The sequence below is a fragment of the Marmota monax genome, unplaced genomic scaffold (genome assembly GCF_021218885.2).
Source record: "Marmota monax isolate L192 unplaced genomic scaffold, Marmota_monax_Labrador192_F-V1.1 WCK01_AAM20220418_F8-fsc00378, whole genome shotgun sequence".
NCBI lineage: Eukaryota > Metazoa > Chordata > Mammalia > Rodentia > Sciuridae > Marmota > Marmota monax.
In genome coordinates, this window is record NW_026693516.1 from 98,016 (window position 1) to 111,985 (window position 13,970).

The 13,970-nt window shown below is 42.8% G+C and overlaps 1 protein-coding gene across 4 annotated transcripts in view; it reads right to left on the reverse strand.

Moving 5' to 3' along the window:
• Positions 1-427: 427 nt before the first annotated feature.
• The window catches only part of Bbs7 (Bardet-Biedl syndrome 7), a 38,690-nt gene continuing 25,147 nt past the window's right edge, over positions 428-13,970 (reverse strand). For 2 of the 4 annotated variants that reach the window (XM_046458472.2, XM_058583663.1), the window contains 7 exons: positions 12,418-12,483; positions 9,108-9,247; positions 7,246-7,410; positions 4,560-4,669; positions 4,351-4,454; positions 4,103-4,226; positions 428-1,688 (listed from right to left, as the gene is read on the reverse strand). In XM_046458472.2, coding sequence (XP_046314428.1) covers positions 1,555-1,688; positions 4,103-4,226; positions 4,351-4,454; positions 4,560-4,669; positions 7,246-7,410; positions 9,108-9,247; positions 12,418-12,483 — 843 coding nt within the window. In that variant the 3' untranslated portion in view covers positions 428-1,554. Of the gene's footprint in view, positions 2,863-4,102; positions 4,227-4,350; positions 4,455-4,559; positions 4,670-7,245; positions 7,411-9,107; positions 9,248-12,417; positions 12,484-13,970 lie in introns of all 4 variants that reach the window. The other 2 variants (XM_046458474.2, XM_046458473.2) reach the window with 2 other exon arrangements.

The window sequence follows — 13,970 nt, forward strand, 5'->3', positions numbered from 1 at the left end:
ACTTGTGGGGCTGGTGGGCCTGAACACGGAGCCGCGGCACACCAAGCACACGCCCCTGGGCTACGCCTTCAGCCCGGCTCATGCTTTTTTCGGAATGAAAATGCAATCAATCTAAGATTGCACTACTTTTGATAATATGTGACAGTTATGTATTACAAGAAATTTAAATAATCACTAATTTTTATCTTTTTTCCTAAGCTGTGGCAGCCAACACAAAGCAGACAGTGGTATCTTGGTGGCCCGCATATGATTATATATTTCATTTAGGAATTAAGGCTGTTCGAATATACTAAAAACAGGAACTGGGGATGTGGCTCAGTTGTACAGACCACGTGCAAGGCCCTGGATTCATTAAATCCCCAATGCCATCCCCTCACCCCCACAATAAAGACAATATGACCTTATTAGAATAAAACTCAACTACAAGTGCCTTTAACAAATTTTACATTTAATACTCAAGACTGGCACATAATATGACATATAATTAAGGATCACTGTTTTATGGAAATTTCATGAGTCTACCGTTCTTGAAAATATAAAATAGCTTATTTTCCGGTATCTTTATGCCATTTTAAAACCTTTAAATACAGTATTCCCCCCAAATGAATAAGAATTAATGAACCAAACTATGTAGCTTGAAAATGCTATTTTCCTTCATATATAATGAAGTTAGTGGATTTGAGTGCAAGAAAACTGTAGAAAATCGTCACTCTTCAGGTGCACACTTGGAGAGTTGGACTGGGGAGAGCGCAGCCAGTTATGATCCCTCCATCCTGAGCCCCACTTACTTCCCTGGTCTCCACTGACAGCAGTGAGCCAAGTGAAGCACTTCACCAACTGCAGCAGGGTCACAAAATGTCCCCAAGCAAAAAAGAAATCAGCGGCAAATCAATTCCAACTCCCAGAAAAAAAAATCACTGGTAGGTTATTTCCACTGGTTGATGACACACAGGAATCAGGACACAAACCAGGTGCAGAACCAGCTTAACCATGTAACTTCATTGAGAGGTTTGCAAATATATAAAAAGAATTGCGAAGATCAAACCAGGTAAGATACAAAAAAAAAAAAAAAAAAAAAAAAACTTTGAAATCTGTAAAGTAGTTTACAAATCTACTTTATTTATTTCTTTAATTTGGTGGTACTGGGGTTTGAGCCCAAGGGCTTTCTACCACTGAGCTACATCCCCAACCCTTTTTTTAAAAAAGGTCTTGCCAGGTTGCTGAGGTTGGCCTCAAACTTTTGAACCTCCTGCCTCAGCCTCCTGAGTAGCTGGGATTAGAGTTGTGCACCACCATACCTGCTTCCAAATACAAATTTCTCAATTTAAAAATTAAAACATCTACTTGCCCCAAATTCATTAATATCCCTCATAATCATTCTACTTGTGTTTTAAAAATAAGACTTTATTTTTAAACAGTTCCATCTTTCAAAAGAAACAGAAGCTTAAAGTCAATGTATCTCAAATATATTTAGTTATTTCAAGCTGGCTTGTAATTTGGCTTTAACATTTTGTTTAAAAGACCACTTCTTTGGGACTTTGCCCTGTTTATCTTTCATGCAGCATCAAAGAAAGCAATCAATGCATTTTGATCATAACTGTCCAGAATCTGCAACAGGAGAGGTACTTTGGTTTTCACATTGGTGCCTTTGAACTTAAACTTATCTATGAAAAGATCGGTGATCATACCTGTTAAAAAAAAAATGTTTTAATATTGATTCATTCTTTCAAGAACAACGTATTTAATGAAAGTGAGTAACTGCCTGATAATCGTTTCTGAAATTCCATCATTTAACATACATAAACCTAAAAGGGTTGATGCTTTAAACATTATTTTGTGGTGATTTTGTAGCAAGTGTCCAGATATACATAGTAAGCTAATAACCTTCTTAATTGGTTTTGAGCTATTAATTCAGTTCAGTCAATTGCTGACCATCTTTGAAATGCTCTTGGCATCGATCACATCAGAAGTGACCATCTTTCCCACCCAGCAGGTCCTATTCTTAGCAGCCTTATCTGAATTGAAATACTGAACCTGTATGCTGACCTCCAGGTCAAGAGTCTTGGGTTCAAAGATCTGGAAAAATTATCTCACCTTTTAATTTTTAAAGATATGAAACAAGAATAATTCATGCTACCAATCCTTTATCCAAAACCCTGATGTATTTCAGAATTTTTCACACTTAAGGAATATCCCTAATGGGATATATGGTATTAACCCAAGGGGCCTTAGTGGCAACAACTCATAATATGATAACTACTTCTGCCACATAATACATGGATGAATATTTGCACTAAGAACAGTAAGATCAGAAATAACTTCATGTCCATTTAAATCAGGTTTTGTCATTAACTTATTCAGATTAAGTGAGATTTATTGTCAAACAATTTATGCAAAAAGCTTTCGTTTTTAATTTCTAGATTTTGAAGTCACTATAAGAGATGGTAGATCTGTACTAATTCCATACGTTATTTTAAGGATAAAAGAGATCCTGTGCCTACCCTGTATGAAACATTAAAATATTTTATATTAAGTAGGTGTGCTGGTGCACACCTGTATTCCCAGTGATTAAGGAGGCTGAGGCAGGAGGATCCCAAGTTTGAGGGCAGCCTCAGTAACTTAGTAAGACCCTGTCTCAAAAAATTTTTTTCTCATATATACACACATATATATACTTGTATATACACGTGTATATACAACTGTCTGTGAGAAAGTCTCTGGCACATCATCAATTCAGGCAAGGCAGGCTTCGGGATCAACATGGGCTGGAATCAGCTGGCTCTCCAGTGACTGCGGAGACTCAGCACAGCGTAGAAGCATGCATTTGGGGTGAAGAGGTTCCACTGTAGGCTTTGCCACTAACTGGGAATGAGACAACAAACCCTTCAGTCTCATTTCAGTTAAAGTAAGAAAAGCGGCTGAGTGCTGGGTAAAGGCCCACCCCACGGCGCAGCAGCCTACTGGGCTCAGGGACCGCACCCTCCCTCCCTGCCCCTCTCCTCCCTCCCTGCCCCTCTCCTCCACCTGCTCTTCCTTCTTTCAGTAGATCTGTGAAACAACCAGCTTCTCACCACCAAAGTAAAATAAGCTTAAACTGTAAACTGACACAGATATAAATGTCCCTTACTCAATTTTGCCTAAAAATAATAAAAGCTGCACTTAAAAATATTTTATAGTAGCAGTAAAACCTGGCAGTATTTGTGAGAAGAATCTATCATGCTGTGCTCCATGAGTTAGGTTCATTTTACACCATGGTCCTTCATCACAGTATAATTTCACTTAAGAATTTTTACTAGGATTTTTCAAGTAAAAATACGATTTAAAACTAGCTGACAAGATACAGAAGTGTTCTGTTCAATGGCTGCTGTCACTGGCGTAGGACCGCTATCATCTTTCGCCTGTTCCTCCCGCCTGGCAAACGGCCAGTGGCAAAGAAACCTGGCCAGGTATTCTAGAAGAGGGCACTAACCGTACCGGCCAGGTATTGGCCAGGTATTCTGGAAGAGGGTACTAACTGTACTGGCCAGGTATTGGCCAGGTATTCTGGAAGAGGGCACTAACCGTACAGGCCAGGTATTGGCCAGGTATTCTAGAAGAGGGCACTAACTGTACCGGCCAGGTATTGGCCAGGTATTCTAGAAGAGGGCACTAACTGTACCAGCCAGGTATTGGCCAGGTATTCTGGAAGAGGGCACTAACTGTACTGGCCAGGTATTGGCCAGGTATTCTGGAAGAGGGCACTAACTGTACCGGCCAGGTATTCTGGAAGAGTTAGTGCCAGGTATTCTGGAAGAGGGCACTAACTTTACCGGCCAGGTATTCTATAAGAGGGCACTAACTGTACACGGCCAGGTATTCTGGAAGAGGGCACTAACTGTACGCGGCCAGGTATTCTGGAAGAGGGCACTAACTGTACGCGGCCAGGTATTCTGGAAGAGGGCACTAACTGTACACGGCCAGGTATTCTGGAAGAGGGCACTAACTGTACACGGCCAGGTATTCTGGAAGAGGGCACTAACTGTACACGGCCAGGTATTCTGGAAGAGGGCACTAACTGTACACGGCCAGGTATTGGCCAGGTATTCTAGAAGAGGGCACTAACCGTAGAGCCTTTCGAGGTGTGCAGGCTGCTTCTTGTATTCTTCCTGTAGGTGGTCAGCCTCCTCTAGGATACAGCGGTACTCTGGTATCAGGAAGTTTGTGTTTCCTTCATGAACTTGCAATTCCTTATTTAAAATCAAAAACAAAAGCACCTTGGTGTTCAAATTCAGCCAACAGGACACTGAAGTGTTTCTGACTCCAGAAATCCCACTTTTAAAACAGTGACACGAGCCCACAACACACACTTACCTTCAGAGCATCGATCAGCTGCACCTTCTTGGCCAGGAGGAGCTGGTATTCCAGCTTTGGGTGGATCAGCATTAAAGTGTGTCTGACGGATACTTCATTTATCTCTGCAAGAAGTTGCCAGGTACAACCAAATAAGTCATTTTCATCAGAAACATTATCATTGTAAGACAACTACACAAAATCAGAAAGATTTTTTTTTTTTTTTTTACCGTATGATATGTTGAGGTTAATTTTCCTTTTTGTAGCTTCTTTAGAAAGCACATCTTTTAGGATGGATATTGTAGAAATGTTGTCAGATTTAAAAACTCCTTCTCCTTTTCTATAAAATTAATACATTTTTAAAAAGACAAGCTGTAGAAGAGGGCTGGGGACGTAGCTCAGGGGTGGGGTGCTGCCTTAGTATGTGCAATCACCAGTACCACAAAAAAAGAAAGAAGAAAGCTGCACACGGGAATAGCTTCGTCAATACATATCCACACACATCCCGTGACTAGTAGTTAACTATTTACATTCCATCTGATTTTAGGTATCTTGACAGTGTTAATATAAAGCATACCTACACATGGAATCATGTTCTCTCTGTTGAGTCAGTTCTGAACACACTCATAAAGCTAAGCATGCTGGACAAATGCCTCTTTAAGATATAATGTATCTAAGCACTTCATTTAAAACTAGTTTTCTTCTGTGTCATCAACACTTCCAACAGCTGCCTCATATATAAAATGCGCTTAGAATCGCCTACTTACATACACAGGCAACTGTTTTCTTTGATGTAATCACACAAATGACAACATGACTATATGTTTCATCCTTAAAAGAAATCTGACATCAAACCTGCAAGAGTCACTCTGCTGTTTACCCATGCCCGGCATCCACCGCCCTGCTGGCCACGGGACCCTCAGTTTCCTCTGAGAAACTCGTGCGGTCTCTTGCCCCCTCCACACAATTTCAGTGGCTCTGCCTCCATCCGCTTCTGAGGTGCCAGGAGGAAGCACCTGGCAACACGGCCCACGCCCCACCAAGGGGTTCAAGACTGAACGACGACACTCCAGCCCGGGAGTGTGGTCACTGGCACTGGTGGGAGGCAGTGGCTCTGTGGCAGCTGGAGACAAGCAGACTGAAGGATGGACAGGGGTTACATCTTGATGGCATCCCCTAAGCCACAGGTCAAGCTGTGCCCAAGACAGTTACTGGAGACTTTTGCATTTGGTCCCTCACTGTGATGACCAGAGCTTCCTAATGAATACCTGCCATCTTTCACATATTTCATGAGGTCTCTTCCTCTGGCCTTCGTCCACATAGATCATCCGTACAGACTACTTGTAGGCAAATGCAAGTTGTTTTTTCCAGAAAGATGAACAATACACCTTTACATTCTGATCCGAACTGTGCTATAGAAATCACAGGCACTCCCACCTGTCTCCCAGCCCAACAGGTGATGAATGTAAACCCCCAGTGCCAGGCACCGAGGAGCGACTTACGTGCTTTATCCTCTTAACTGTCATGCAGTTCTATAAGGTAAGTGCTACTATTTCCATTCCCAGAAGAGAAAACTGAAGCTCAAAGGGTTAATACAGCTGATGAATATAGGAGCTGAACCTCATTATGCCTGCCTCCAAATCTTCTACACTACCTCCAAATACAGGCATTTTATTCAGGAACTTGAAAAACATTTATTAAGCACCTACTGTATCCAAAGCCACATGTTAGGTGCTGGGAGGCTATTAACAGAGACAATTAAAAATCCCATGAGGATATCGTGGAACTTAGACAAGCTTACACAAAAAATACACTTCAGTTAAACAACAATACATCTCAAAGACAGGTAAGAATAAAATACTGGGGCAGGGGAGACCCTGTCCAGCATGCACTAGGCCTGGGGTCCAATTCCCAGTATCACAAAGAAAAAAAAAAATGCTATGGAAACAGAAAATAATCAAGGAAGTCCTCAGAAAAGTAGCTGTTGGACTGAGCCTTGAGGGTAGAGGGAGTCGGACTGTTGAGGAATGAATGTCAAACACAGAAGGTAAAGAGCCAAGGCAGCCCGCTCATCAGGATCCTGCCACGTGCATGGGGTGAGCGGCGAGGCCAGGTGGCTGACTGCTCCCTGGAGGACCACCTCCACAGGGCGGACTAGAAAGGCTGGTTCCCAGGTGAAGGGCCAGGCAGTGGCGGGGACCCCGTCCTTCAGGGCAGGGAAGAGAGAGCCCTGGCCCTCAGCCCACGAAGCGAGACCCACAAAAACAAGTGGAAGAGTGGGCGCGTGAAGACTCTGGGATCAAAGGGCAGACAGGCTGGCTTGGCCCAAGAAACAGGCACACCCAGAGGCAGGAGGGGAGACCGGAGTCCAGCCCCCCAGTGTAGAGCAGGGTGGGGAGAAGCCCTGGAAGGGACAGGGCACAGCTGCGGCAGAGGAGCCACGAGGGCAGTGGGCAGCCCCCCAGCAGGCCGCCCAAAGCTGGCAGCCCAAAGCCAAGGCCATTTCTGTTCCCATGGAATTAAATCCAGCTGGAACTGGGATGGGAAGGACCGTTTGGCCACATCCTCCTGTGGGTGACCACAGCACACCTTCTTTCTTCATCCAAGTTCTCCATGTGCGATCTAAAAATATCCCTGCAGGTTTCCTGTGGACATTCTGTCGTCATTACTACTCCTCCTCCAAAAGAGCCTTTTAAACTATTTCTAAATGATGCTTGTTCCTGTTGGGAATTTAGAAAAGGTATTGATCTGTGCATACCCATCTTTCCTAATCACTCTCCCAACCTCACTGACCCTATTTGCTGTCCAATAGAGTCACTTCAACGCACAGGTTTTTGATCCTGTGACCTGTAAATTACTCCTGCCTTAAAAAATAGAAGCCGGACGTGGCCTATGACCCCAGCAGGTGTGACGCACCTGTAGACACTCTCCAGCTGGGTGTCCAGGAAGGTGTTCTGGAAGTGGAAGGTCACGCACTCTCCTGCTGGAGGCTTCTCCGGAACCTCAGGCAGGCAGAACACCACCCAGGAGTGGACCTCAGCGAAGCTGAACTGGCCTGTCAGCGTCAGGGTGTTCATGGGTCTGCAAGGCAAATGCACACAGGAGTGGCATGTCACAGCATCACGGGCACAGGCCCAGCAGGGCTCTCCAACGGTACCCAACAAGTACCTCGAAAAACACGGATCTTCTTAACATCACACATTACATAGACATACATTTGGATTTTAGGTCTATACCTGAACCTGTGCTAGATGCAAATAGCTCTTTTTCATTACACTAAGCTTCACCAAAAAAAAAAAAAAAAGTCTACCAGGTCAATCTCACTATTAAAAAGTTCATCTAGTATTTCTACTATATAAACTGAAGACACTCACATCTGAATCTCCCTAGGGAAAGAATCAGCCTAATATGAAGGAAGGAACTGGGCTTTCAAGTAAGATAGGCAGGGTGGGAAAGCCGGGTCTCGCTGTGTGCCACCAGGCAAGTTAGAGAACGAAGCCCGGCCTTAGAAGGATGTGGGAACATTTCCTATCACGCAACAGCACAAAAAAGTAACAAGGGTCTGAAAATTAATCACAAAGCTTAAAATAAGCCAAGTGGGAAACCACAAAGGGTGAGAAAACACAGAGCATATGGAAGGAAAAGTTCAGAAGGAACTTCACAGGATGCAGAATAGCTAAGGAAAGGAAGAGCTAGACAGATCTTTAAGATCATCCAAACCAGTTCTCTCGTTTGCAGATGAACAATCTGAAATGTAGAGAAATTCTCTTCCTGAAACCACATGGGGACACACTGTAACCCAAGCCTCTGTCCCAGTGTGCTCTTCCTTCTAGCACACCCCGCTGCCCCTACTCGAGTTGACCTCGACTTCGAGCAGGAAGCTGTCCCCAAACATCTATTTTCTTTGTTTCCCACAAGGCTTCCTTAAGAAATTTCCTTCTTATTTTATTTAAATCACTTTTTAAGTTAGAAGCTGCAATAGAAATAACTTGGAATTTGGCCTCAAATCTCAGCTCTTGCTCTTCATCAGAAGCTACAGACTTCTCCAGGCCTCCATCTCTCATCTGTAAAGTGGAGACACAGTGCTATAAGGTAAGTGACAAGACATAAGCACACAGACTACACAGCACTGAGAAAGCCTTCGGTGACTGTCCATCTCTTTCTCTTCTCTGCCATTCAAGATCAAGTTCTCCTGTCCTGAAAATCTACTCACAGGAAGGTGCTCTCCCTGGAAATCAGAAACAATGGGCACCATGCTCCCTGCTATCTCTACCTGTATTCCCTGAAGCCAAGAGGAGGAAATGCAATGTGTGAGGCTAAGCAGCAGCGCCCTGCTCACACAGAGCCGCTAAATGGGATGTGTTTACAGTAGGTGTTTGAGAGAACGGTTACCCTAGTCATCTCAGGTTGGCAGGAAAGGGGTGGACAAGAAAATTCAATTCAAACAGCTTCAAAAATAAGAGCAAAAATCTTATATTTATTAGGAATATTAAACCCATGCCTAACTATTAAACCACAAGTCAATTTTTAAATGGAGAAAAAGCTACCAGAATATATACTACAGAAATAAAACAGGGCTGGGTCGTGGCTCAGTGGTAGAGTGCTCGTGTACCCTGTGTGAGGCCCTGGGTCGGTCCTCAGCACCACATAAAAATAAATGAAATAAAGGTATTGTGTCCATCTGCAACTTAAAAATAGATTACGAAAAAAGAAAGATAAAGCAAGTTGATCTGAACAGTGTAAGTAACTGAAAAGCCCGCTGCCCCTCCTCTGCCCACCTGCTGTGGTCAATGCAGTGCGTCCTCTGATGGAGAGAGAGGGGCCTGATGTGGTACTGGCGCACCTGGCAGGTTTTGGGCTGGATTCTTGGAGTCACGTAGGCTTGAAGTGTGCCATACTGGCCTTCGATGGAGCGGATCTGAGGCCACGCAAGAGAGGAAAGAAAAAGCAACCATGAGCAGCCTGCTATGTTCACCAGGTCATCAGGTTGCCCTGACTGCCCTGCACTAGTCTGACATTTTACTAAGCAACGACTCTCTTCCCCACGACAGGGCAGCAGAATAACCAACCCTGGCAGTCCTGCAAAGTCGACCTGTGGGTTTGCCCACCACACACTCCAGCTGGCCTGTCCACTCTTCCCAGCCCTTCACCACTCCAGGACAAGACCCACACTCCCACGGACAATTCTGTCAAACCTGAAAAGAGGTGTGAGCATGTTCTACAAGGTTCATAAGAAAAGTACTTAAAATCTAGACATTTTTGTTGAACAGATCAATGAGTTTTCAAAATAACTATAACTCATGGGACACAACACTTTCTCAGGAATGGGGTATACCATACTGTTGCTGTTACAAAATCTTACTGACAGAAAGAAATCTTCCCAAAAGCCCAATTCTTGATTGTCTCTAAAAGCAGAGAAATACATATTCTCTCAGGCCATCGCGAACATGTTTCCCAGATGCCCCAAGAACTCAGAACTCCTAACATAAGATTTTTTTGCAAATGGGCATAGATAGAAGATAAAAAGGATAAGAAAGACAATGAGTAAAAATTCAGAAAGAAAACAGGACTTATAAATCCAATTTGGGGTTTACTTTTAAAGGGTAAGTTTCCAGCAGCAGCACAACTTTCTCCTTAATAAAATGAGCTTTAATAATAAATATAACAACTTTATATGAAAATTGTGTTTTTAATAATGACTGTAACAAACAATTCTCCCCGCCCTTCCTTCCCCTGCAGTGCGCTCCCGCCCTCCCAGCCCACTCACACCTGTCCCACCTTGCATAAATGTGGGCCCTCCAAGGGTGTCTCTTTTCGGATCTCCTCCCGTAGCACTTTAGTTAAGAGACACACAAACACAAAGGACCTAACTGCTTCTTGCTCTTCCCTGGACCGCGCTCCAAGCAGACAGCTGAGGCAGGAATTCCAGCCATCACGCAACCCACCATCAACAAGGAGCACTCCCCTCAGTTCCACCTCACTCCTCTCTAAGCCAGGCTGCAGCTAACCACACAGTCATCTGGGTGCTGGAACTTTATTGCTATTAAAAGATCCTCCCGAGGAGCCCTATCACTTGTTTTCAAAAATGGCTATGAAAATGTATATGTCCACCAACCATGACTAATCATGACCTTTTACTCATCCCTGTCACCTAGAGATGATGTTTTTGATATTTTAATACTTTTTACCTGTTGGAGAAGCAGAAGCCACATTTTTGCTATGTTGGTTTAATTTCCCAATAACGCGGCAAAACTCTCTTGTTAGCTCTTTTGCTTCTCTCTTTTGAGAACTGCCCATCTTTACTCCTTGCCTATTTTCTTTATTCAGTGATCTTCTCTATAGTAACACACAGATTGCTTTTATTTTCATTAATGATTACCTGGTGTCTGGAAGACAATTTTCTTCTTTAAGTACTTAACTCATCTGAATTTGTCACACAGGGCAAAAGGTGAAAATTCACTAGGAGCTGGGGGTGTAGCTCAGTGGTGGAACATTTGCCCAGCTTGGACAAGGCCCTGAGTTCAATCCCCAGCATCGCAAAAAAAAAAAAAAAAAAAAGAAAAATAACCCCCAAATCCACATACTTTTCTTTCAGATGAATGCCAATTAAGCCAATACCAATTTTTAAATAGAAATAGCAATCTGATTTTTCCCTAAATAGAGATGTCACACATTAAGTTCCCGCAAACGCGTGCGGGCTCTCTTTCTAGACCCTTGTCTGCTACAGAGCCTGTTTGTCTACACTGGGAGGCGCTCTGCTCTGCCCACCATCCCCACCCCACCCTGGCCAGTGCCCTGGAGGCAGTGCTCTCCCCAGTGCCCAGGGGTCTGGAAGGAGCAGGACACAGCCCCTTGGCTGGCACTCCCGTAGCTGGGGGTCGGGCAGGCTCCTTGCGGCCCAGCTGCTTGGTTAATGTTCACGTTTCCTCTCTTGCCGAGGCACATTCCACCTACTTTTCTTCTTTCTCATAATTTTCTTGGCTCTTTTCAGGCATTTATTTTTTCCTCTGAACTTTAAAATTATTGTGTCCAATTGTATAAAAGAATATAGTTTTAAAAAATTTTTCAGATCGGCTTTCAAATTTACTGGTGCAGCCTTGCTTAGTGACATACAATAATAGGGGCATAATATGATCACTTACACAACATGCTTGAGTAAAATCTTCTAGAAATAAGTTTATCCTAGTTTTCAATTTTTCTTTTTTTTTAACATTTATTTTTTAGTTGTATGTGGACATAATACCTTTATTTTATTTTTATGTGGTGCTGAGGATCAAACCCAGTGCCTCACACATGCTAGGCCAGCGCTGTCCCTCTGAGCCACAGCCAACTATGTATAAAAGGATACTTACAAAGATCAACACCAGGGGGAAAAGTAACAGTCCTTCCATTTTAGATCATAGGTGTATCAAAACTAAAAAATTTTGAAACCTCCCAACACAAAATAACTAATATAAATTTGTCTGCTATGCTCAATATTTAATCACAAAGATGGCTGTTATTAAGTTGCTAAGGAAAACCTGTACAAGTGTTTTCTAAAATAGATGATACTAAGATGAAATCGCTGGAATGCAATGGGTAAAACTTAGACAACAAGAAAATATCAGGGAAATGCTCATGAATCAGATTCATTTAGACCACGACTGGATCACAAAAATCAGTGGAATCTGAACACTGATAATATTAAGAAACTTATTTAAAAATTGCTGATAGCATTTTTGTTGTTAAAAAAGTATTCATCTTTTAGACATATATACAAAGTATTCACAGGGGAAACTGCCAATGTCCTGCATTTGCTTCTAAGTGACCTGTGGTGGCCAGTGACAGGACTGTCACGAAGCTGGTGACAAAGATGTGGGAGCCTTACTTTTACATACTCTTGAGACTTTTCACAAGGGAAATCAGAAAAAAAATCCCAGTTACCGGGAACTTTACGATCAATAACTTTACAACTGGTAACTGAAGGGTGCTGAAGCAGGGAGAAGTTCAACCCTCAGGAATGACCTCAGGCGCGGGTGTGCCAAGGGGAAGGTGACCTCAGGCGCGGATGTGCCAAGGGGAAGGCCGCTCAATGTTGGACACTTTTACCTTCAGTTCTAGCCGTGTGGTATTTGCTTGGCAGCGGTAAGTGGCGAGAAGAAAGTTGTCATTTGACTGGAAAGAATTCAAAGTTGGGGAAAATGATGAATTCAGGTTTTTGTTTTTAATAAATATTTGTAGTTATAGTTGACACACCACAATCATTCATTCGTTCATTCATTCATTTATTTGTGGTGCTGAGGATCGAACCCAGGGCCTCAATCGTGCTAGGCAAGTGCTCTACTGCTGAGCCACAACCCCAGTCCCATGAATTCAGCTTTTTAACCACAGAAACATCATCAATAAAAATGTTTACCATCTATAAAGAAACCGGCACTGAGGGGTTAGGGAAATTTTCCAAAACTAGTCAGGGATGAAATGAATTCAAATTTTTCTAAGACCCTAAGGCTCATGCTCCTTCTACTTTGAGCCTACAATAAAACCTGTAAACATCAAGAGTTCATTCTAAAAATCCAACAATGCAAATGTCAAACATTTACTTTAAAAAGCATGTGGACCAATGCCTTTGATTTTCACAAATACTTGCAGAGAAAAGATAAAAATATTGTCTCTGTGATTCCAGCAAACAACGCAGTACCTGGCGTACATGTTTGCTGAATTAAACTGGAATGGTTCCTTCAAATATTGTAATTACTTGAAATTAAACAATTAAAAATAGAAAAAGATACCTAGGTGCATAAATTGCAACAACAAAACAATATGAAATATTTTATATACAATTTTCATGTACTGCTATTTTCCTGTTTTTAACAAATAACCAAAAAAATTAAAAGGATGTTAATATAAAAAAGAAAACTCATTTTTTTTTTCATTTTTAAATCATTTCAACTCAGTGAACAGAAAGGACAGATCGATTTAAAAATAAATGCACCAAATATTAAAAACAAATGCCATTATGTGCTGAAGTAGTTATGGATAAAATAATACAGATTAAAGAGATAAACTGTCTGGGACTAGGTTCAGGAGGGGATGGGGTGAGGCACATGCTTGGATAGGTAATGAGTGTGGAGAGGAATGTTAGCTTCTCCTACTTTTATGTTTCAAGTCTCCAAATAAATTTTCTAAGAAGCTATAACCTTCTTATGGAACATGAAGGAAGGTTTTAAAATATTTCCTTCAAATAGCTATGAGCTTTTTTCTTTGCCTATTCTTTGATTCCTCCCTTTCAAAACATACCCACCGCTACCCTAGTGCTGCTCGGGCTGGCCTTCCCCACAGCCCCTCTGGGCCTCTTTCCCCTGGCCTTCCTCAGGACACGGCTGGTGGAGACTGCTCGGTCCAGCACCAGGCAGCAGAAAGTGGTATCTGCAGGTCAAAGCTCTGTGACCTGTCACGGGCTCTCTGTGCGGCATGTGTTCATTGAATGACTGCTGGATGAAAAAGCAGGGCGGCCAGGAAGCTCGGGGAGAGAAAGACCGTGCCCCAGCACAGGATGTGTGCACCCACAGCAATTAAGACATCTTAAGAACTTCAATTCAACAGAAATTATGTGCACGAGGGTGGTGGCGGCTGGTGGGATGAGCTGGAGGCATAAGAGTTTC